The sequence below is a fragment of the Nomascus leucogenys genome, chromosome 12 (genome assembly GCF_006542625.1).
Source record: "Nomascus leucogenys isolate Asia chromosome 12, Asia_NLE_v1, whole genome shotgun sequence".
Taxonomy (NCBI): domain Eukaryota; kingdom Metazoa; phylum Chordata; class Mammalia; order Primates; family Hylobatidae; genus Nomascus; species Nomascus leucogenys.
In genome coordinates this window covers 45,853,488-45,878,540 of record NC_044392.1, presented here as the reverse complement: position 1 = coordinate 45,878,540, position 25,053 = coordinate 45,853,488, and the positions used below count along the sequence as shown (strand labels likewise).

At 43.0% G+C, this 25,053-nt stretch overlaps 1 protein-coding gene across 5 annotated transcripts in view; it reads right to left on the bottom strand.

The window, feature by feature from the left end:
- Positions 1-3,645: 3,645 nt before the first annotated feature.
- Positions 3,646-25,053, bottom strand: part of ASH1L (ASH1 like histone lysine methyltransferase) — a 234,754-nt gene continuing 213,346 nt past the window's right edge. For 4 of the 5 annotated variants that reach the window (XM_030824301.1, XM_030824299.1, XM_030824300.1 and 1 more), the window contains 13 exons: positions 23,178-23,335; positions 21,405-21,557; positions 18,323-18,377; positions 18,108-18,240; positions 16,443-16,691; positions 15,177-15,263; positions 12,973-13,063; positions 12,082-12,232; positions 11,805-11,977; positions 10,442-10,608; positions 8,004-8,044; positions 6,769-7,070; positions 3,646-6,132 (listed from right to left, as the gene is read on the bottom strand). In XM_030824301.1, the coding sequence (XP_030680161.1) occupies positions 6,041-6,132; positions 6,769-7,070; positions 8,004-8,044; positions 10,442-10,608; positions 11,805-11,977; positions 12,082-12,232; positions 12,973-13,063; positions 15,177-15,263; positions 16,443-16,691; positions 18,108-18,240; positions 18,323-18,377; positions 21,405-21,557; positions 23,178-23,335 (1,852 nt within the window). In that variant the 3' untranslated portion in view covers positions 3,646-6,040. The remainder of the gene's footprint in view (positions 6,133-6,768; positions 7,071-8,003; positions 8,045-10,441; positions 10,609-11,804; positions 11,978-12,081; positions 12,233-12,972; positions 13,064-15,176; positions 15,264-16,442; positions 16,692-18,107; positions 18,241-18,322; positions 18,378-21,404; positions 21,558-23,177; positions 23,336-25,053) is intronic. The other variant, XM_030824302.1, reaches the window with a different exon arrangement.

Below are 25,053 nucleotides of genomic sequence, written 5' to 3'. Positions count from 1 at the left end.
TCCAGCCTGGGTGACAAAGGGAGAACCTGTTTCAAAACAAAGAGTTGTAAGAAATGTCACCATTTTTTCTACTGGCCGGGCGCGGTGGCTCACACCTGTAATCCCAGCATTTTGGGAGGCCAAGGTGGGTGGATCACGAGGTCAGGAGATACAGACTGTCCTAACACATTGAAACTCCGTCTGTACTAAAAATACAAAAAATTTAGCGGGGCATGGTGGTGGGCACCTGTAGTTCCAGCTACTCAGGAGGCAGAGGCAGGAGAATGGCGTGAACCCAGGAGGCGGAGCTTGCAGTGAGCTGAGATTGCGCCACTGCACTCCAGCCCGGGCGACAGGGTGAGACTCTGTCTCAAAAAAAAAAAAAAAAAAAGAAATGTCAACATTTTTTCTACTTAGTATCTATCACTCTGTGATGATATAATTCCAAGTAACCCAGGCACTTGACAACAACAAAAAGTTCCAAGTAAAAGAGAGGCCAGGTATGGTGGCTCATGTCTGTAATCCCAGCACTTTGGGAGGCTGATGTGGGAGGATTGATTGCGGTCAGGAGTTTGGGACCAGCCTGGGCAGTACAGCAAGATAGTCTATTAAAAAAAAAAAAAGCTGGGAGTGGTGGCATGCAACTGTAGTCCCAGCTACTTTGAGAAGTTGAGGTGGGAGGATCACTTGAGCCTAGGAGTTCAAGACTGCAGTGAGTTTTGATTGCACCATAGCACTCCACTCCACTCTAGCCTGTGAGACAAAGAAAGGGCCTCTCGGCTGGGCGCGGTGGCTCACGCCTGTAATCCCAGCACTTTGGGAGGCCAAGGCGGGCGGATCACGAGGTCAGGAGATTGAGACCATCCTGGCTAACACGGTGAAACCCCGTCTCTACTAAAAATACAAAAAATTAGCTGGGTGAGGTGGCAGGCGCCTGTAGTTCCAGCTACGCGGGAGGCTGAGGCAGGAGAATGGCGTGAACCCCCGGGGGGCGGAGCCTGCAGTGAGCCGAGATCGCACCACTGCACTCCAGCCTGGGTGAAAGAGCAAGACTCCTTCTCAAAAAAAAAAAAAAAAAAAAAAAAAAAAAGGGCCTCTCGCAAAAAAAAAAAAAAAAAAAAAAGTGTATATCTCTCTCTATATATATATGTGTGTATATATCTATATCTATGTATCTATTTATCTATCATCTATCTATCTATCTATTATCTATCTATCTATATGATCTAGAATAGAACAATTGCAGTAGATACCAAAGGTTAAAAATTAAAAAAAAAGCAGCTGGGTGCAATGCCTCATGCCTGTAATCCCGGCACTTTGGGAGGCCGAGGTGGATGGATCACCTGAGGTCGGGAGTTTGAGACGAGCCTGACCAACATGGAGAAACCCCATCTCTATGAAAAATACAAAATTAGCCGGGCATGGTGGCACATGCCTGTAATCCCAGCTATTTGAGGGGCTGAGGCAGGAGAATTGCTTGAACCTGGGAGGCAGAGGTTGCCGTGAGCTGAGATCGTGCCATTGCACTTCAGCCTGGGCAATAAAGAGCAAAACTCCGTCTCAAAAAAAAAAAAAAAAAATTAAAGATAATCTCAAAAAAATGTAACAGTAACATATCATTTCTGCAGTCACGAAGAAACCATTATGTAACAGTAGGGCACTCTGATCTAGTCTTGAACCTCAAGTCCTTATAGGAGTAGAGATTGAACTGTTGGAGTAAGCTGTCTTGCTACTTCTGAGCAACTGTATTCTAGCTGAACTCCCAGCCTAAATGTTTAACTCATGTCTGGGACAAAGTTTTGGTAGGCCTTTCAGTTATCTGCAGGAATGGGTTTATCTTCCTTAATTAGTAGGGTCACTTTGTCTATTTATGACACTTTTCTATTTGTGGAGGAGTACACAGACTTTGGAGTTCTGGCTCCAACACTAGTTACTGGGTGACCTTTGGCAAGTTACTTAACCTTCCTGAGCTTCAGTTTTCACTCTTACAAAATGGGAATAACTTCAGAGGGCTATTATGAAGATTAACTATGTGATCTTGGGCAAGTTACTTAAATTGTCTTTTGCTTCAATTTCCTCATTTATAAAATTGGGATTTGGTACCTACCACAAAGGGCTTTTGTGAGGATTAATAAGCAAATATACGGAAACTGTTTATGATAGAAATGGTCTAACAGAGTGGCCTAAAAAAACGTGGCCTGAAGTTATATATTGCTGGCCTCAGTGGTTGTTACTGAGAATTAATGAGATGATGATGCATGTGTGTGCAAAGGATGGAGATGTAGAATAACATGGCATGGTTTTTTGTTTTTGTTTTTTTTGAGACAGAGTTTCACTCTTGTTGCCCAGGTTGGAGTGCAGTGGTGTAATCTCGGCTCACTGCAACCTCCGCCTCTCGGGTTGAAGCGATTCTCCTGCCTCAGCCTCCAGAGTAGCTGGGATTACAGGCATCCACCACCACGCCCAGCTAATTTTTTGTATTTTTATTAGAGACAGGGTTTCACCATGTTGGCCAGGCTGGTCTCGAACTCCTGACCTTAGGTGATCCGCCCGCATGCCATGTTTAAGAAATAGCTGGGGCTGGGTGCGGTGGCTCAGGCCTGTAATCCAAGCACTCTGGGAGATGGGCGGATCATTTGCGGTCAGGAGTTTGAGACCAGCCTGGCCAACATGGTGAAACCCCTGACTCTACTAAAATACAAAAAAAATTAGCCAGGCATGGTGGCGGGCGCCTATAATCCCAGCTACTTAGGAGGCTGAGGCAGGAGAATCCCTTGAACCCGGGAGGCGGAGTTGCAGTGAGCCGAGGTTGCACCAATGCACTCCTGCCTGGGTGACAGCGAGACTCCATCTCAAAAAAAAAAAGAAGAAAGAAACAGCTGGGCCAGGCATGGTGGCTCATGCCTGTAGTCCCAGAACTTTGGGAGGCTGAGGTGAGTGGATTACTTGAGCCCAAGAGTTTGAGACTAGCCTGGGCAACACAGGGAGATCCCTGTCTCTACAAAAAATAAAAACATTAGCCAGGCGTGGTGGTGTGCCCCTGTAGTCCTAGCAACTCAGGAGGCTGAGTTGGGAGGATTGCTTGAGCCCCGGAGGTTGAGGTTGCAGTGAGCTGTAATGCGCCACTGCACTCTGGTCTGGGCAACACAGTGAGGCCTTGTCTCGAAAAAAAAAAAAAAAAAAAAAAAAAACCCCAACAAAACAGCTGGACTAGGTTGGGTAACATGGTGAAACTCTGCACAAAAAGTACAAGAATCAGCCAGGCATGGTGGTGCATGCCTGTAGTTCCAGCTACTTGGGAAGCTGAGGCAGAAGGATCATTTGAGTCCGGGATGTGGAGGTTGCAGTGAGCCGAGATTGTGCCACTGCACTCCAGTTTGGGTAACAGGGAGACTCTGTCTCAAAAACAAAAAACAACAAAGCAACTGGACATTTGGTGTGTGTTATTATTGCGCTGATTGATTAGGCTGGGTCCAGACTAGAAAGATCCTAGTACTGAAGAAATGACTTTATCCAGTAGTCAATGGCAGTGAGTGTGCTCATGTGCAGCCTAGCATGTTTATGATGTTGTTTCAGAAAGATCCCCTTGGAAACAGGATGAAGTTGTTCTTGGAAGGTAAGTGGGGATAAGAAGGAGAAAAAAATAGCAAGCTCATCAGTCCACAGTTAGGAAAAGTTTTTTCCATTTAATACTAGACTTTCAAGGATTGAGATGCAAGCTTTGTATGCAATTACATCCAATGTTAAAATTGGTAATACATAATTTACAAAGATTAACATCAAAACAATCATCTATTTAGATATGCTTTTGTAAAAAGGAAATATATTAGCAGCATTTATATTTTCCGCAATCACACAGCCTACAGACATGCAGACTAACTCTGTATCTATTTGCAGTGATGTAGTGCTTTGCCCCGCATTTCAAACACCAAAACCCGCCTGGCAGCTGGGGGGTTCTTTTTATTTCGTTATTATAAAATAACTGAAAAATAAAAAAAGGCATTAATTTCTACACCAGTAAGAAAAAACAAGTTTTTGCACTTACCTAACATTTGATTGTCTAAAAAACATTTCAGTTTTTTTTTTAGTCTTTCAACAAAAGAAAGATAAAATGACAGAGCGTAGTGTCTTTTGCTTCTGTTCTCGCATTTTACAAAGTTTTTTTTTCTTTTTCATCTTTTTTAAAATTTTAGTGTTTAACACTATAAAGGAAACATTGAATTTTAATCTCTTTCTTGTCATTTTCTCGCTTTTGACTAAAAGGAGACCCCCAAAGTGCCCCTAGTCCCACCTCCCTCCCACCCACTCCCTGCAATGAAAAACAAAAGAAACCACTCAAACGGGCTTGGACATGCGATTTTTCCAGCTCCACATGTGAGTATCTTATACCCAGGTCTCTTAGTAATGTACAGTGCTTCTCTACAGTAAGAAAATACTCCAAACTATTTTCTTAATTCTCTTTTTTCTTTAATAAAATATTTATTTTGCTTTTTTTCTCTGCTCAAGGGGATCATTGGCATCCCCTATCTCTTTTGTTTTTTCCTCAAGAATGACACAGAAAGGGGAAAAAGAAAAAAATATTCAATGGAATGGAAGGTGGTCAATGTGTCTACCTAAACGAGTCAGAGCATCGTCACCGTAAGGGGAAATGTACAATTAGGACAGCATTGGTCCAATATTAGAAAAAAGTAATGGGGACATGTTTACTATTGTATTGCTTACCAATCACACAGCAGATGTGTGTGTGTATATATATATATATATATACACACACACACATTATATATACACACACATACATATATATATATACACACACACACAACTTGGCACATTTAAAAACCATCTTTTCTCTTAGAACATCTAAAACATATATGCATATGTATGTCTGAAAAGACAACAAAGCTTTTTAAATTTTATTTTTAAAGAGACAGTATAGTCTGTTAACTTCTGGTCAAGAGAGTAGGAAGGAAGGAGACACCCTGGATATACCTCCTGATGTCATTCAGGAGGGTGAAGGAAGATGGGACTGCGGTGAAGAGAAATACACTGTCTCTTTAAGAAAGGGACATTGAAAACTGTACAATTAAGAAAACAAGAGTAGTGTTTTCAATTGATAATCTATACTCACAGCAAATACTCTGATAGGTGAATACTGCTGAACAGTTTATGTAGTGACTTTTGTTGCGGGGGTGGGTTTAGAGTTCTTTTTATGTAGGTTTTTAAATGATTTTATTTTGAACTGAATCTCCATTTGCACAGCACAGCAGACACACAAGAACTACAGCGCATTAAAAACAGCATGTGTGCTGGCGGGGGCCTGGCTTTCTCACTAGAAAAAAATATGTTTGACAGGTTATGAAGGGTAAAACAAAAATAATTGCAAGAACTACCGTGCCCTTCTGACCCCATGGGGGCCTTCCCTATCCTATGATTCCATTTTGGGGAGTAGAGGTAGGGAGGGGGCAGCAGTTACAAGTGCTTTGAGCTGTCAACTCACATTTTACTTTGACCTGGTTGGGCAAGAAAGGAGAGACAAACTTCCCTAGTCAGGTATCTAGGAAGAAGCCTCAGCTACTGTTTCTGTTTAAGGTCTCTGGGGTAGCTCTTGGAGCCAATAGAGAATAGATGGGGTAGGAATAGGGATCCTGGTCCTATCCTTTTGGATTTTGAGTTATACCTGGGTATAGGAAGTAGCTTCTTAGCAATGCCTGTGGGATCTGAGGATGACAGAAAAACCTAAGCTGTGGAGTGGGGCAAATGCTATAAAGTACCAGTAGGTTCTGGTCATCAATGTGGTCCTCCCTCCTCTCTACATTATTAACCCTTAAGGTGAAGCAATGGAGAGGAAAATTAATTAACCTGAACCGTCTTGGACAGAACCCTTTCCTCTCCCTCTCCACTAGCTCCAAGGCTTATTAAGTACCTAATGTCAACAACATGGCCCCATTCCCCGTGCCCGGACGGACCCTTCCCACCCCTGTCTATACCCAGAGAGCAGGAGGCAGGACTGATTAGCTCCACTGGATCCCAGATGCTTGAAGTTCTCATTCTTTGAGGGTCACTTTCGAAAGCTGTTTTCTGGGATAAACAAAGTACGCCTTCGCAGTTTCCTGCCTGATCCTTCCTCCAGCAAGTAGGTCACATCAATGGCTGAAAACAGAACCAAGGAGGCTCATCAAAATACCAATCTCCTATTTTTTTTTTTTTTTGAGACGGAGTCTTGCTCTGTCGCCCAGGCTGGAGTGCAGTGGTGCAATCTCGGCTCACTGCAAGCTCCGCCTCCCGGGTTCACGCCATTCTCCTGCCTCAGCCTCTCTGAGTAGCTGGGACTACAGGCGCCCGCCACCACGCCCGGCTAATTATTTTTTTGTATTTTTAGTAGAGACGGGGTTTCATCATGGTCTCGATCTCCTGTCCTCGTGATCCACCCGCCTCGGCCTCCCAAAATGCTGGGATTACAAGCGTGAGCCACCGCGCCCGGCCACCAATCTCCTACTCTTTATTCCAGATTTGAGCTCTAAGGAGAGCACACGAACTCAATGATTCCTTTTCTGACCTATAAGCAGTTTAGACCATCCTCCAACCGTCCATGAAAAAGGTGGTTGTTTAGAGGAGATCATCTCACCTTCCAGTTTCACTCCCAAGATGTAACTAAAAGCAAGCCTATGAAAGAACTACACCATTTTCTTAGAATACTTTGGTGCTGAACCAGTAATTACAATTTTTTTCCATTCCCTCTCATTTTGCATTTATCTAAACCCTAGATATGAACCTGATTATTCTTACCATTTTTTCCAGGGATTTTTTCAAGGAGATTGAGCAAGATCTGGTTGAGTCGTTCCCGTTGGTTATGCCGTCGTTCCTCAGGGGTACAGGTTGATTGGGGTTCTTGACTACTTTCCTCTGTTTTTTTTTCACCCTCATTGACTTTAGCAGTGGCCCCCTCCCGTTCTGGCTCCTCCAGGCTGGGTATCTCATTGGCTGCTTGCTCTTGACTGGCTAGAACCTCTTCAATCAAGGGTAGAGCGTCATCCTCCTGGCCCAAGTCTTTTAGGGGTGGCTTTGAGCGCTCAGACTTCCAGGATGATCTGCCAAAGGATATCTGAATTTAGAGTAAGAATTGAGGAGGAAAAGGGGATGAAGGGTAGGAGGCCTCAGGATGGCTTGAGATCCTGGAGTCCAGCAGTTAGAGCCTTAGCTTGAGGTAAGAAACTTGACTCTCGTTTTCACTTTATATTATTTGAACAAAACACTGCCTTTACCTGAAATTTATTTATAAAATTCAACTTTTATTATTTCTCTTAGGAATATGCACAAATGGTATAGGAATCCATAAAATACACAAGGGCTAATAAAATTGCTTAGCTGGTTCTACATGATTGCTTCATGACTAGAGAAGTATGGTACAACCCTATGATGCCAGTAATCCAACTATAATAATAAATATTTAAATGGAGTTTTAAATTTTCCTGCTTCCCTTTTTCACATCAATAGTCTAATATTTTCTCCCTTATGGTAAGCTATTGGTGTAGGTAAAGCAGTTGTTATGCCCCCATTCAACAGATGACGAGACTGGAGAAAAAGCCTTCTGTCATCTTTCTTCAGGAATAATCCTCATGCACAAAATAAGCAAAAATAAAAACTATGAACCCATAGTTCATAGCTCAGTGAAAACTGTACTGGCTACATCTGTTCCTTGATAGAGGTACCAAGAGCTGATATACCTTGAGGTAATGGGGAAAGCTTACAGACATCTAAAAGAAACTTTTCTAGTCTGGAGTTCTGTTCCAAATCTCTGTCTCTACTCCTTGCACATCTCTCTGTTGCTCCAACTAAGGCTCCATAATGGGACCACATCTACTGAAATTTAGTTCTTCCATAGTGCTAGCACTACACTGGGCTACTCTGCAGAGAAGACCCAGTCCTAGAAGTGGAGCTGAGTGGGTAGTTGTTTGTTTTCTTGATCCATTCAAGCTCTTAGTCAATCCCTTAGGATCCTCATATCCCCCCATAGGACTTACCGTCCTCCATTCCTCTTGTAGTTGTCTGGGACGTAATGAGGCTGCAGAGAAGAAAAGGAAGAGGTAAGCATATTGCAGAAGCTGGGAGAGCTAACTCTCTTCTGGGGCCAGTCAGGATAAGGAACACAGTAGGGCAGTAGACAAGTTGGGTGACTTTGTTTTAAGATGAGAAATTTAGTACTTCTATGAATATGCAGGCCACAATGATTATCAGCATTTTGTGCTCCCAGGATGACAATGGGAGGGGTAAGTGCACAATTTTCTCTACCCCATTTCACCTTTTAAATACAGTCATATGTCGCTTGGGGACATATGGGGATATGTTCTGAGAAACATGTCATCAGGTGATTTGATTGTTATGTAAACATCATAAAGTGTCCTTACACAAACCTAGATAGTATAGCCTACTATACACCTCGGCTACTTAGTATAGCCTACTATACACCTCGGCTATTTAGTATAGCCTATTGCTCCTAGGCTACAAGCCTATATATACAGCACAGTACTGTACTGAATACTGTAGGCAGTTGTAATACAATGGTAAGTATTGTGTATCTAAACATAGAAAAGGTATTACATTGCAATATGTTACAACAGCTATGACATCATTAGATGATAGGAAGGAATTCTTCAGCTCCATTATAATCTTATGGGATCACCGTTGTATATGCAGTCCAATGTTGACTGAAACATGTTGCACATGACTGTAGTTAAGGCTGGGGTTTCAAAGCTAGTCAGTAAGCTATTGATTGAGCAAGCAAAACCAAATAAGTCTAGATGTGAGGAAAGACCTGGTGGTGGGCAGAGAATACAAAAGACGGTCTGGAAAATTAAAAAAAAAAAATAGGGAAAATAGGAATGTATTGCTTTGTTTTCTGGTTAGATTATTTTTCTTTCTTTTTTTTTTTTTTTTTTTTAGAGTCTTGCCCTATTGCCAGGCTGGAGTGCAGTGGTGCGATCTTGGCTCACTGCAATCTCTGCCTCTGGGTTCAAGCGATTCTTCTGCCTCAGCCTCCTGAGTAACTGGGATTACAAGTGCACGCCACCACGCCTGGCTAATTTTTGTATTTTTAGTAGAGATGGGGTTTCACCATGTCGGCCAGGCTGGTCTCAATCTCCTGACTTTGTGATTCACCCGCCTCGGCATCCCAAAGTTCTGGGATTACAGGTGAGAGCCACCGCGCCTGGCCCTGGTTAGATTATTTCTAAGGATTCCAGGGTGACAGCTATGAATTTTTACAGGCCCACTAAAAGAAGACTCAAAGATGGGAAGCTCAGCCAGGGTTTTATAAGAGCAAACAGATGAATGGATGATCAAAATCTTTACGGAATGATGAATGACAAAACATATAATTGGCAAATGGTTCTCAACAATTTGAAAGAAAAAATACCAGGAAAAAGCCTGAAAATGAAAATGTTAATAATGGTTATTTTCTGGATAGTGGAGTATATATATAACTTTTTTCCTCTTAATGCTTCTATACTTCATTTTTTTTTTTTTTTTTTTTGAGAGAGGGCTCTGTCACTCAGGCTGGAGTGCAGTGGCACAATCAGCTCACTGTAACCTCAAACTCCTGGGCTCAAGTGATCCTCCTGTCTCAGCCTCCCAAAGTGCTATGATTACACATGTGAGCCACCATGATGTTTATACAATAAACACCACCACCACAAATTTTGTTTTGTTGTTGTTTGGTTTTGAGACGGAGTCTCGCTCTGTCATCCAGGCTGGAGTGCAGTGGCGTGATCTTGGCTCACTGCAAGCTCCGGCTCCTGGGTTCACGCCATTCTCTTGCCTCAGCCTCCCGAGTAGCTGGGACTACAGGCACCCGCCACCACGCCTGGCTAATTTTTTGTATTTTTAGTAGAGAGGGGGTTTCACTGTGTTAGCCAGGATGGTCTTGATCTCCTGACCTCGTGATCCGCCCGCCTAGGCCTCCCAAAGTGCTGGGATTACAGGCGTGAGCCACCGTGCCTAGCTCACAAATTTTATATAATGATCGTGTCTTCCATTTTTAATGCAGGCATAAAAAGAAAAAGCACTGAATTATTTTCTGTGAAGGTTCTTCTTTTACAGGTGTGTTCTCAATGTGAGAGAGGAAAAAAAGGAGTTTTTCAGGGTTCTTGCTTCTTAAAATTATGGGTGTGAAAGACAAAACAAAACAAAAATCTACAGAATGGGGCTCGCCGGCAAAGGTTAAACAGACGAAAGAGAAAAGAGGAAAGGTATAACACTATATCAACAATTTTCTGAGATACAGTCTATGTGAGGAAATGTACTTATGCTGTTCAAATGTCCCAAATAGAGACAGAGATTTCCATAGTTTGGGATGGAATTTGGATGAAGAAGCAGAGAACTACACGAAGATTTTCACTCAGTGAATTTCATGCATGAACCAGATTGTCCTAACATGTAGTGTTAAGAAAGGAAGGAGACTCACCGAGAAATCTTTTTTGGGAGTGAGCTTCTTGGGGAAGTGATCAAAAGCATAGGGTTTGGTGCAGACAGGATAGCGGTTCCGGTGGATCTTGTAAAACAGGTGTGCTGACTTGTCAAGCCGATAATCACAGATGTACACATCTTGCTCCTTCACTCCTTTGGGTCTCCCTATGGGTCCAACCAGTGTTAAGGAATCCTATTTCCCCATTTATCCCCCTGAGCTGCCCAAAGACCCCATACACACCAATGGGAGAGCAGCTAGACCCTTAAAACCCTACATGGTAGCTATTTAGAGAGGCAGGACAACTAAGCATTTGGTAGTTGCCTGACAAAGAGTTCTCAGACACTAGTGTCAACAAAGGATAAAGTAAATATACAGCAGAATGGATGGGAATAAACCAGAAATGTAAACTGAGTGCTACAGGGATGTGTGAGGGAGTATTTTGAGGGAAAAACAGAGCAGGTTACGGGGAGTTACAAGAAAAGAACAGAGGTATAGATTTGAGGGAAACACATTTGTAAATGAATACTTTTTAACTGAGACAAGGAGGACTCATCAGTATCACACAGAACTGCAAGAAGTCTGTCAGTTTTGGAATGGAATACATACTCTTTTAGACTATTTTGCTATGATTCTGACAGAACAGTCTAGGCAACTGAACTCTGTTAATAAAGACAAATAACATATATTGAGCTTTTACTCTAAGCCATAAACTAGGCTGAGTGCTTTTGCAGATTATTTTATATAATCTTTTAAGAACTCTTTAAAATAGATAATCCTTATTTTCAATGGGAAACTGATACTTAGATTAAGTAAATTCCACAAGGGAACATAGATAAAATGTGGTAGAGCTGGAATTTGAAATTAGTACACAGTATTAACAAAATTAACTAAATTTAATAAAAAAGAATAAACTTTTATTGAGTACTAAGCACTAGGTAAAAGAAAGGAAAAAATATAGTAGAGCTCTCTGAAGTTTCATAGCTAGCCTTGGAGAATCTTTCATCATACACAGGCAACAAGAATGGGTGGGCAATGAACAGGAGACATGAGGTCATTGAGGTCATTTTTTTTTTTTTGAGGCAGGGTTTCATTCTGTTGCACAGGTTGGAGTGCAGTGGTGCGATCTTGGCTCACTGCAACCTCTGCCTCCCAGGCTCAGCAATCCTCCCAGTAGTTGGGACTACAGGCCTACACTGCCACGCCTGGCTACAGAGGCAGAGTTTTGCCACGTTGGCCAGGCTGGTCTCACACTACTGGGCTTAAGCAATCTGCCTGCCTTGGCCTCCCACACTGCTGGGATTACCGGCGTGAGCCACTGCACTTGGCCGAGGTCATTTTTTAACTAGCCCAGATCACTTACCTTTACAATACGTATAAAGGTCCAACACACAGCAGGTCCCCACTACAGCCTCCAAGGGAATGATCTCATAGAGTGGCACCCGAAATAGTTCATTATGATAGAACCGACGGGATGGAGAGTGGTGTGTTTCGTGGGGACGGAAATAATGATGACCAAAGGCAAACCGTTCCTCTCTAAAAAAAGGAAAAGTGAGAAGGGAGAGGTTTAGTTGATTAGCAAGATCCTAGTGAACATTCAGCTCCACTGGTACAGCACGGCTGGAAGAAAAGGACAGGACCTCAGCACATACTTTTCATTCTTCCAAAGCTTCTCAATGCGAAAGATGTCAAGTTTATCTCGGTTAATGTGAGATAACAGTCGATAGGACTGACGGACCGGGTGGCCATCAGGGGTGCGCCGACTATCCCTCATCAGATACACACAGTCACCTAGGAAGACCCAGAACACAGAAGAAACATAAAACAATTCTTGTATGAATTCTGTTAGGCATCTGTTTATCTGACTCAGGGTCTACACAGAACTCATAATCTGAAACAGTATAAACAGAGAGAGTTAAAAGCAGCAGCGTTAGGTGATGATAATCAATTCTAAGCTATGACAATAATATAAGGGAGGCATTCCATTTCTTGAGCTTCCTTTTTTTTTTTTGAAACGGAGTCTCGCTCTGTCGCCCAGGCTGGAGTGCAGTGGCGCAATCTCGGCTCACTGCAAGCTCTGCCTCCCGGGTTCACGCCATTCTCCTGCCTCAGCCTCTCCGAGTAGCTGGGACTACAGGTGCCCGCCACCACGCCCGGCTAATTTTTTGTATTTTTAGTAGAGACGGGGTTTCACCGTGGTCTCGATCTCCTGACCTCGTGATCTGCCCGCCTCGGCCTCCCAAAGTGCTGGGATTACAAGTGTGAGCCACCGCGCCCGGCCTCCATTTCTTGAGCTTCCTATGTGTTTCTCCCAGTCTTAAAATTAGCTTTATAACATGTCTGTCATTTCAAATTAGTATTATTTGGTGGAGAGGTGATGCATGTAAGCACAAGGACTACAGATATAAAAACTTATATTCTATTGCTATTCGAGGCCGTATGGAGACAATGACTATGATGGAGACAGCAGAGACTTCCTACTATTCAGAAAGGTCACCTCTGACAAGTAGGGTTAGCTCCTATATACATACCCTGACGAAGCAGCAAGTCATCTCGGAGCAAACAGATGAAGTAGACACAGCCAGGTTGGGCATAGTGGGGCCGAGGGATCATGGGAACCTCCTGACAGGAGTAGAAAGCCAATGTATAAGGGCTGGAATTACTGCATTCAACCTACTTATTTCTCAACCTAGAATTCTCAATCAATCAAAACTTACTGTTTAGTCATTTCGATACACCACAGGTACACAAAAAAGATGAAAGCAACTAGAGTTGTTAAACCTGGAAAAGCGAAGGTAGAGGACAAAACTGACAGGCTAAGTATCTCAATCTATGTTTTATGAAGCACTAATTGTGTAGTTGCTCTATGTAATCTAGGGGCCATATGAAAATGTGTGAAGGGAGACTAATTATTACAATGATTGCGGTATGCTACTGGTATTTAATGCCCAAGGTCCAAGAAAGCCAAACATTCTGAAATGCATCCCTCACAACAAGAACTATTCACCTAAACATGACAACAGCAACATTGTTAAGAAATACTGCCTAAATCTCTTCTTTTTTTAAAAATGACTTGCCCAAAATCACACATATAAAGATAGCAGAGCCAAGCATAGAACCCACTTAATGACTTTGGCAAGCCACTTACCCTCTCTCCTATGAAGTGAGCCTAACACTAACCTTTGCTGATTCTGAGTCCAGTGCTCTTTTCACTTAAACCACCGTCTAACATAAAGACGTTAAGGGTACCAAGTTCTGGATTTTGTAAGCTATTCCTTTCATGAACATCTGATGTGTTTATAAAAACCTCAGTTTTGTTTTTGTTTTTTTTTTTTTGAAACGGAGTCTCGCTCTGTTGGCAGGCTGGGGTGCAGTGGTGCGATCTCGGCCCACTGCAACTTCCGCCTCCAGATTCAAGTGAATTCTCCTGCCTCAGCCTCCCGAGTAGCTGGGACTACAGGCGCGCAACACCACACCCAGCTAATTTTTGTATTTTTAGTAGAGATGGGGTTTCACCATGTTAGCCAGGATGGTCTTTTTTTTTTTTTTTTGAGACTGAGTCTCACTCAGTCACCCAGGCTAGAGTGCAGTGGCGTGATCTTGGCTCACTGCAACCTCTGCCGCCCAGGTTCAAGTGATTCCCCTGCCTCAGACTCCCAAGTAGCTGGGATTACAGGCGCCTGCCACTGCACCCGGCTAATTTTTTTTGTAGTTTTTAGTAGAGACGGGGTTTCACCATATTGGCCAGGCTGGTCTTGAACTCCTAACCCCATGATCCACCTGCCTCGGCCTCTCAAAATGTTGGGATTGCAGCCGTGAGCCACTGCGCCCGGCCGAGGATGGTCTTTATCTCTTGACCTTGTGATCTGCCTGCCTCGGCCTCCCAAAGTGCTGGGATTATAGGCGTTAGCCACCACGCCCAGCTTTTTAAAAATTTTTTTTTTTTGAGACAGAGTCTTGCTCTGTTGCCCAGGCTAGAGTGCAGTGGTGCGATCTTGGCTCACTGCAGCCTCTGCCTCCTGGGTTCAAGTGATTCACCTGCCTCAGACTCCTGAGTGGCTGGGATTACAGGCACCTGCCACCATGCCTGGCTAAGTTTTGAATTTTTAGTAGAGACAGGGTTTCACCATCTTGGCCAGGCTGGTCTTGAACTCTTGACCTCATGATCCACCGCGCCTGGCTTGTTTTTTTTTCTTTTTAAGAGATGGAGGCTTGCTCTGTCGCCCAGGCTGGAGTGCACTGGTGTGATCTTGGCTCACTGCAACATTTGCCTCCCAGCTTCTAGCAATTCTCTTGCCTCAGCTGCCCAAGTCTGAGACTACAGGTGCACGCCTCCATGCCCAGCTAATTTTTTTTGTATTTTAGTAGAGATGGGGTTTCACTGTGTTGCCCAGGCTGGTCTCGAACTCCTGAGCTCAGCCAATCCATCCGCCTTAGCCTCCCAATGTGCTAGGATTACAGGCATGAGCGACCGTGCCTGGCCAAAAACCTTAGTTTTATATAGTGCCATTCCTTCCACAGATTTCTAAGTATTTTATTTTCCCTTTGATCATACTCCTGAAGTAGGGAAAAACAGAATTATGACCCTTAATGTAAAGTTTAAGAAACCAAGGCCCAGAGAGGCTGAACAACAACCTATTAAAGGAAATTCTGCAAAGCAGGAGCAGGACAGGTAAGATACCATGCGCTACGTCTCCTACTTATAGATCAGAGTTTTATCAGAGGTGCAGCTTACCCTGTCCACAGGCCTTGGGTCACACTGCTCACAAAGGTAGTGCTCCACATCTGAGTTCACTCCCATACAATCACAGTGCTGCCATACCTGTAGAAAAACATACAGTTTGAGGGGACATGGAGGCTATGACTTATTGAGAGTGTCCTGGGAGCCCAGAATAAAAAATTAGCAATAGGTCAGGGTAAAGTAAAAGAGGAACTAAGGCTAAGTGGGTCAATGAGAAATTAGAGATAAATGGTAAAATAGGAGGAAAACAGAAAAATGACTTTTCTAAGCAAAAGTATACCCATTGACTCATAATCTATAGATCTGGGCACATAAAATGGGGAGATGGACACAGAATAGGAAAACAAATGAATAGACCACTAAACTAAGTAATTTAAGTAATTGCTATGACTATTCTGAAAGGCTTTACAGCTACAAAATGTTTTTTTTTACTCCTGTCTAACTTTAGCCTCCCAACAATCCTATGTGTTACTTACAGCCACTTTACACATAAAGTTATGCGTTCACATATATTAGTGGGGACACTAGGGCTCAAATCCAGGCTTTGACTTCTTCATCAGGAGCCCTACATGTATTAACATATTTCACTCTATCAGAGGATTCAACTAATAGAGTATACTATCACTAATGATTCAAAAGGCAAAGCATTATATGAAATACTGTCATTTTCCTTGATCCAGATTATGTAAGAAGTGTACAGTGGAAAGTGGGCAGAAAGAAGGAAAGAGCCAGGCGTGGTGGCTCACGCCTGTAATCCCAACACTTTGGGAGGCCGAGGTGGGCAGATCACTTGAGCTCAGGAGTTCGAGACCAGCCTGGGCAACATGGTGAAACCCCATCTCTACAAAAGTACAAAAAATTAGCCGGGCATGGTGGCACACGTCTGTAATCCCAGCTATTCGAGAGGCTGAGGTGGGAGGATTGCTTGAGCCTGGGAGGCAGAGGTTGCAGTGAGCTGAGATCGTGCCACTGCACTCCAGTGTGGGCGACAGAGCAAGATCCTATCTTATAAACAAAACAAAACAAAAAAAACAAGAAGAGAGGAGAGAAGGAAAGAAAAAGAAGGGAAGGATAAAGTGAAAGAGAGAGATAAAAGGAGAAAGGCAATATGGTAAACACAGAAACCTAACAGAAACCAAGGCTAAGTTACAGTTCATAAACAGTCTTTCAAGCCAATCCAAAAGAGGCATGGGCTTCTTCTTTGAATATAGTCACCGTGTTCATCAGGACCAAGCTTCTGCTTCATTTCCTGACCCTCACCATGCACTTGTCACACTGGATCATGAGACCTTCATCCTTGTAGAGGCCACAGATACAGCGAATAACATCGTCGTCCTTCTCATGCCCATTCTCCTTTTCAGAGACTGAGGTCTCACTGCTGTCTGCCTCACTTGCTGTCTCTCCCACAATCTCATCAATCTGGGCTGATGCCTCATGCCGGGCATTGTAATAGGCCTTTCGTAGACGGCAAACATCTCTCCCAACTGGGGATTTACGCCCATAGTACTTCTGAAGAAAGCAAATAAAGAAATCATGTTTGGTCCTCTCGATTTGGCTTAACAATTTACCTGAAGAGGTAGCATGACTTTCTTTACCCTCCCATTTTGGTTAACAGATTTTCAATAGTATCGAATATATGGCCAGACAGTTGGTAACAACTTAAACTGAACTAAAATGAATTCAAGTTAGAATCTGCATGTTATTTTTCCATTTGCTCAATTGATCTGTCATTCAATTCCTGTCACGGGCCTTCTTGTCCACAAGATCAAATACACAGAGATCATGAAATATGAATTAATATCACAAGCATAATGTACTGTAGAAGTTCAACATACACCTTTGTCTTGCAGATATCTGTGACAGATCTACAGGTGTTGAATCTATGTGGAAGCTGGGTTTCAGTAGGAAGAATGTTACAATTCAAGATTGCTCTAATTCTTCTCCCGCTTGTCTATTTTTCTTTCTCATTTTGTCTTTCAACTTCTATTATTCCTTTATCTAGTAGGCTCTTTTGTCTTCCAAACACCTCTCCAAGGTATGTCAAAATTACTGAATAATTTCCTCTCTTCTATGCACCATACAACAGTCCATCCTGTCCTTTAAATCAGTTCAAGGCCACTTTCTCTCCAATGAGCTTCAGCTATTCCATAGTCTTATCACTGTGATACTCCTCAATTCCATCCTCAAGATATATTACTGGCCAGGCGCCGTGGCTCACACCTGTAATCCCAACACTCTGGGAGGCCAAGGCAGGCAGATCACCTGAGGTCAGGAGTTCAAGACCAGCCTGGCCAACATGGTGAAACCCTGTCTCTACTAAAAATACAAAATTAGCCAGGCGTGGTGGCAGGCGCCTGTAATCCCAGCTACTCAGGAGGCTGAGGCAGGAGAATTGCTTGAACCTGGGAGGTGGAGGTTGCAGTGAGCTGAGATCACGCTATTGCGCTCCAGCCTGGGTGACAGAGCAAGACTCTGTCTCATAAAAAAAATATATATCTACATCTATATCTATCTATATATATACACACACACACACACACATATATAAACATTTACCTACGCATATTTCTGTATATTTCACATGTACTTATTTTCTTGAGGAAAGAAACTACAGATATTAGTTAAATGTATTAAAATATCTATATAATGCAGTCATAAAGGTTTAATACTAAATTAGTTTTTTACAAAAATTATTTTTTTTTGGGGGGGAATGATTTAACCTTCCATTCTAGTCGTATCAATGTCTTCATAGATAGCCTTCTATAATATTTAGTATACTGTAACACATACCCCAAGGATACTCAAAAATGACTGGCTTTTCCAACCAGAAATATGGCTGATAGAGGAGGGTAAAAATCTTAAACTTCTAGACTAATTCTGTTCAGAACAAACTTGTGAAATCCGTTTGAAGTCAGTGAAAAATACCTCAGCATTCCGAAAGACTTTGAGCATGTCAGCATCAAAAGCTTCCACTGTCTTATAGTAACCAGTGAGGATCTGCTTCTCTATGGTGATAAGATCTAGGGGATCAGAGATCTTCTCATAATAATCAGCATTCCTGGAACACAAAGCCAGGGTGTCAATCTGGCACACTTAGCACTTTTTAAAAACTCAGATGATTCCCACAAATGTGAACCTACTTTTTCTTTGGGGGAAGGTTCAAAAGTGGAGCTGCCAGTGCTTGCCGGGAAGAATCTGCAAAAGAATGTGAGGTTTAGTAGAAAGATTCCACCATACAAGTGAGGCAAGCATCTCTTAACTGGAAGAGTAGAATCCCTCAAATTAAAAGTGAGAGAAAAATCCAAGCTTTCTTTTTTTTTTTTTTTTTAAGACAGAGTCTCACTCTTGTCGCCCAGGCTGGTGTGCAATGGCACGATCTCGGCTCACTGCAACCTCCACCTCCTGGGTTCAAGCAATTCTCCTGCCTCAGCCTCCCGAGTAGCTGGGACTACAGGCGTGTACCACCACGCCCAACTAATTTTTTTTTTTTTTTTTTTTTTGAGACAAGAGTTTTGCTCTGTCACCCAGGCTGGAGTGCAGTGGCGTCATCTTGGCTCACTGCAAGCTCCGCCTCCCGGGTTCATGCCATTCTCCTGCCTCAGCCTCCCGAGTAGCTGGGACTAGAGGCACCTGCCACCGCGCCCGGCTCATTTTTTGTATTTTTAGTAGAGACGAGGTTTCACTGTGTTAGCCAGGCTGGTCTCGATTTCCTGACCTCATGATCCACCTGCCTCAGCCTCCCAAAGTGCTGGGATTACAGGCGTGAGCCACCGCGCCTGGCCAATTTTTGTATTTTTAATAGAGACAGGGTTTCACCACGTTGGCCAGGATAGTCTTGAACTCCTGACCCTCAGGTGATCCACCTGCCTCGGCCTCCCAAAGTGCTGGGATTACAAGCGTGAGCCACCGCACCCGGCCCAAATGATAGTTCTAAGATTGTCTAGGATATGAAAGATATAGTTGTATCTGCTTGAAAGGTAGCACAATGTTAGCTGGGTAATGAGAAGAACTTCCTATGAAGAATGAGAGATGGGAACTTATTGAGGGTAATCTGCTTAGGGCAAATTACTACTCAACAAATCTTATAATAGCAAAACGAATATCTTATCCAAAAAGTGCTTCCTAGTTCTCATTAACTGCCCTTAATTAATAGTAGTTTGTTTGGCTGGGAATGGGCGAGGTGGCTCACACCTGTAATCCCAGCACTTTGAGAAGTCAAGGCGGGCAGATCATGAGGTCAAGAGATCAAGACCATCCTGGCTAACATGGGGAAACTCCGTCTCTACTAAAAATAAAAAAAATAGCTGGGCGTGGTGGCATGCACCTGTAGTCCCAGCTACTCGAGAGGCTGAGGCAGGAGAGTCACTTGAACCCGGGAGGCGGAGGTTGCAGTGAACAGAGATTGCACCATTGCACTCCAGCCTGGGTGACAGAACAGGACTCCGTCCTAAAAAAAAAAAAAGAAAAAGAAAGAAAAAGAAAAAAAAAGGCCGGGCGCGATGGCACACGCCTATAATCCCAGCACTTTGGGAGGCTGAGGTGGGCAGATCACGAGGTCAAGAGATTGAGACCATCCTGGCCAACATGGTGAAACCCTGTCTCTACTAAAAACACACACACACACACACACAAATATTAGCTGGTTGTGGTGGCACACGTCTGCAATCCCAGATACTTGGGAGGCTGAGGCAGGAGAACTGCTTGAACCTGGGAGGCACAGGTTGCAGTGAGCCAAGATTGTGCCACTGCACTCCAGCCTGGGCAACAGAATGAGACTCTGTCTCAAAAAAAAAAAAAAAATTTGTTTGGCGGGGCTCAGTGGCTCACGCCTGTAATCCCAGCACTTTGGGAGGCTGAGGTGGGCAGAGAACTTGAGGTCAGGAGTTCGAAAACGGCTTGGCTAACATGTTGAAACCCCATCTCACTACCAAAAAATACAAAATTTAGCTGGGCATGGTGGTGCACACTTGGAGTCCCAGCTACTCAGGAGGCTGAGGTGGGAGAATCATCTGAACCCATGAGGCGGAGGATGTGGTGAGTCAAGATTGCACCACTGAACTCCAACCTGGGCAACAGACTGAGACCCTGTCTAAAACAATAAAAACAAAGGCCGGGCATGGTGGCTCACGCCTGTAATCCCAGCACTTTGGGAGGCTGAGGCGGGTGGATCACAAGGTCAGGAGTTCAAGACCAGCCTGGCCAATATGGTGAAACCCTGTCTCTACTAAAAAATACAAAACTTAGCCAGGTGTGGTGGTGTGTGCCTGTAGTCCCAGCTACTCAGAAGGCTGAGGCAGGAGAATCGCTGGAACCCGGAAGTGGAGGCTGCAGTGAGCTGAGATCATACCACTGCACTCCAGCCCGGGTGACAGAGTGAGACTTTGTCTCAAAAAAAAAAAAAAAAGTAAAATAAAATAAATAAATAAATTACTGTTATTCTGTTGGGTATGGATCCAATTAAATTCCAGATATTGAATAATTTAGTACTGTACTGTGAATATTTTCTGTAATTGATTTTTCCTGTAAAAGTTACTCTGTATTATGAAAATGGAATTTATGGTGAGGGGCCACTTCTCATTTGCTACCATACTTAATTTCTGGCAATTTCACTAGAGAGTAAAAGAGCCTGTGTTTCATGCTCAGAATGCAGTGACATGGTAGATATACTTACTGCAGTTGCATGTTCGGTGAGATAAGCCTACTTGAGAATGCAAGACAGACATGGTGGCTCATGCCTACAATCCCAGAACTTTGAGAGGTCGAGACAGAAGGATTGCTTGAGGCCAGGAGTTCAAGACCAGCCTAGGCAACATAGTGAGACCTCCATCTCAAAAAGGACAGAATGCAGCAGAGAGTGTGATTTATTTTGGGAATGTAAATGGAATAGGTGCCTCAAAATTCAAAACTTTACATCTTACATCTTAGGGCAGTTTGGTCCCCATTTTCCTCTTTATATCCTTAGGTTAACAAAACTGCAAAAAGCCACTATAATATCAAAGATAATCAGGAGACAGAAACAGAAATGAAAAAGAAAAGAAATGCCCACGAGCAGTAGCTCATACCCGTAATCCCAGCACTTTGGGAGGCCTAGACAGAAGGATCACTTGAGCCCAGGAGTCTGAGACTAGCCTGCGCAATACAGTAAGACCCTATCTCTATTTATTAAAAAAAAAAAAAAAAAAAAAAGACAAAAAGAACAAATTTGAAGGTGGTTATAGTCACCTTTATAAGAGATGATACCATCACAAATTTCTTTGAAGATCTGGGCTAGGCGGGCTGCCCGAGCCACTTCAATATTTTCCTCTGCAGCTGCCAACCGTCTTGTTCGAACAGATCGAGCTGTCTGCAGGGCAGAGAACTGGGTCATGAAGACATCTGGAAGAATAAAGTGAAAATTAAGTTTTAGGAAAGAAGGAGCTCTACATGTCTTTCTCTTTCCCAATGGATTCCTGCCATTTGCTCTATTTTCCCCTGAAGTGATTAGGTAGATTAGTGGGCACAGAGTTCTTTCTACCTTCTGTAATGAAAAATCAGGAAACACCAGAATTTACTGGAGACAAAATGCTGCAAGAGGGATCTTAGCTTAGTGCTCAAATGCAGTACAGTATAGCAGTTGTAAGTCTGGGTTTCAAAATGAATCTATCAGCATCTGAATTCTGGTGTCACTGCTTATTAGCTGTGTGATTTTGGCAAGTTATTTAACCCATGTCTCAGCTTCTCAAACATAAAATGGTAATAATGGTAGTACTTCCCTCATAAGGAAATAATGCAGGTTAAATGAGATAATGCTTTTAATGTGTTTAGCTCAGTGCCTGACATGTAAGCACTCTGTAAATGATATCTGTTATTATTAGAAAAAGTAAATAGTTAGGATATAAGTTCAAAGAATTTATGCCAATCAAGTCATTGATAGGATGTAAGATTCTGGGCAAATTTTTAAATCTATCTAGTTAGCATTCAGCATATCCCTCACACATCACACAGAATTGCTTCTACCTTTTTAGGGGAAGAAGGAAAGGATAAAAAAAGAGCATGATCTTTTGAACACTATTTTCAGTTAGAAAGGATGCTTGGACATGCTAGTTCCTCTGCTTTCAGTCTCTTCTGGATAATAAATATCTGAACTCAGGAGTGCTGTTATATTATTAATGCATGAAGGTTACAAAAAGGAAATCTGATGGTTTGTGAGTACAGTGCTAATCTGAATGTGAGAAAAAAAGGTCTTCAAACTGATAATGACCCGTCCCCCACTGAATCTGAATGTCAGAAATGACCCGTCCTCAGCTGAATCTGAATGTGAGATAAAAAGGTCTTCAAACTGATAATGACCCGTCCACCCACTGATAATTACCCGTCCCCCACCCCAATTTCCCCAGTGGATTTGGTATCACTATTTACTCTGTCTGCAAGTTATTTTCAAGGTAGGAAGTAACAAAGAGGGCCCACTATCTATCTGATACCTAATGACTATTTCAGACCATAGGTCATGTTTGAAAGGCTGTAGAAGGAGGTTTCTTTCTATTCCCTAAAAAGAGGAAAGCTGAAGAACTGGGATGGATAGGTTATTACTGACTGATGCGTACATATTTGGATCATAACTTTTTTGGTCAATACTAAAAGGAGTTGTTAAATAGATTATCTGCTGGAAAGCAACTAAAATAAATTAATAGAAATGTTTCAGCCGAGTGTGGTGGCTTACGCCTGTAATCCCAGAACTTTGGGAGGCCGAGGCAGGCGAATCACCTGAGGTCAGGAGTTCCAGACCAGCCTGGCCAACATGGCAAAACCCCCTCTCTACTAAAAATACAAAAATTAGCCGGGCATGGTGGCGGGGGCCTGTAATCCCAGCTACTCAGGAGGCTGAGGCAGGATAATTGCTTGAACCCAGGAGGCAGAGGTTGCAGTGAGCCTAGATCGTGCCATTGCACTCCAGTCTGGGCAACAAGAGTGAAACTCTGTCTCAAAAAAAAGAAAGAAATGTTTCAAATGCCTTACCAGACTTGATATTCCCATCATCTCGGCAGATCCCATTCCAACGGGTATATAATGATGCTGAGTGAATATTATCACTGGTGTGCTTTACTTCCTCCTGTTTTTGACGAATCTTTTCCCAGTTTCGGACCAAGAATACATGATGCTTTAATACAAAGTTCCTGCAAGGAAGGAAAAAAAATCTTCCTTTATTCATTAATTAAATAAGCATGTATTACATGTCTACTCTATGGAAGCCACTGTTAGATGATATATACGTGAACTGAGCTGTTGTAAGGAGAATTATATGGGCAAAAGCATCACTCAGTTTTGTATCTTGAATTTTTTTACATTACATAAAACATGTAATATTTACATACATCTGGCAAACAATTAAAGGCTGCAAAAATGCTGGCAAGTGAAACAGCCTGACCAGAAGGCAGAGATTTATTTGTACAAATTCTAAATACAGTTGTCAAGATGAAGTAGGGTCTTAGGATCACCTATAACAAGGAGAACTGGACTGGCAAATAAAGGTAAAGACACGTAAGATGGATACGCACTGGGCAAACTATGTTAGGTGCAGTGCTGCCATATGGTTCCCTAAACTTACTACTTTTTTTTTGAGTCGAAGTCTCCCTCCGTTGCCTAGGCTGGAGTACAGTGGCGTGATCTCAGCTCACTGCAACCTCCACTTCCTGGGTTCAAGCGATTCTCTCAGCCTCCTGAGTAGCTGGGGTTACAGGCGCCTGCCACCATGCCCAGCTAATTTTTGTATTTTTAATAGAGACGGGGTTTCCCCATGTTGGCCAGGCTGGTCTTGAACTCCTGACATCAGGTGATCCACCTGCCTCGGCCTCCCAAAGTGCTGGGATTACAGTGGTGGCGTGAGCCACCGTGCCTGGCCCTGGTTCCCTAAACTTAAATGAGTTATGTGTATCTTGACTGATCCTATACAATTTTGATGATTCCATTATTCAATTTCCATAACAAGACATATGTAAATAGATGTGATCTTGGATAAATCTCAAGCTATGTGTCTCACTTCTCACTTAAATGGAGATTAGACTAATTTTCTAGTTCCTGCACATTGGAATCCCCTGGGAGACTTTATAAACTACTGATACCTGGGTTCCACCTCTGCAAATTCTGATTTAAGTGGTCTAGGGTGTGGCCTGGGCCTTGGGGGTTTTTCAAAGTTCCCCATGCTAATAGACAGCCAAAGTAGAGAACCACTGGACTGGTTTTTCCGAAATATAAAATTTCTACGACTTAAAGGGAAATAGGGAAATAGAATGAAAGGGGCTAAAATTACACAATGGTTATAAATAAGGATAAACTTTCAACAAATAGGACATACTCACTTGTTTGCTTGTGAAAGGGACAATTCTTATCTGAATACAGGGAACAGCAGAAATTACCACTAAAGATCCTTTCTATTGCTCTGTTAACATGTCAGCAGAGCAGGTGTTCTGTTTTTTGTTGTTGTTTTGTTTTTGTTTTTTGAGACGGAGTTTTGCTCTTATTGCCCAGGCTAGAGTGCAATGGTGCGATCTCGGTTCACCGCAACCTCCACCTTCTGGGTACAAGCAATTTTCCTGCCTCAGCCTCCTGAGTAGCTGAGATTACAGGCATGCACCACCATGCCTGGCTAATTTTGTATTTTTAGTAGAGATGGGGTTTCTCCATGTTGGTCAGGCTGGCCTCAAACTCCCAACCTCAGGTGATCCGCCCGCCTTGGCCTCCCAAAGTGGTGGGATTACAGGCGTGAGCCACTGCACCCTGCCAAAGCAGGTATTCTTAATTTTTTCTCTACCACAGACTCCTTTGACAGTCTGATGAAGCCTATGGAACCATTCTCTGAACAATTATTTTATTTTTTTTTTTGAGACGGAGTCTC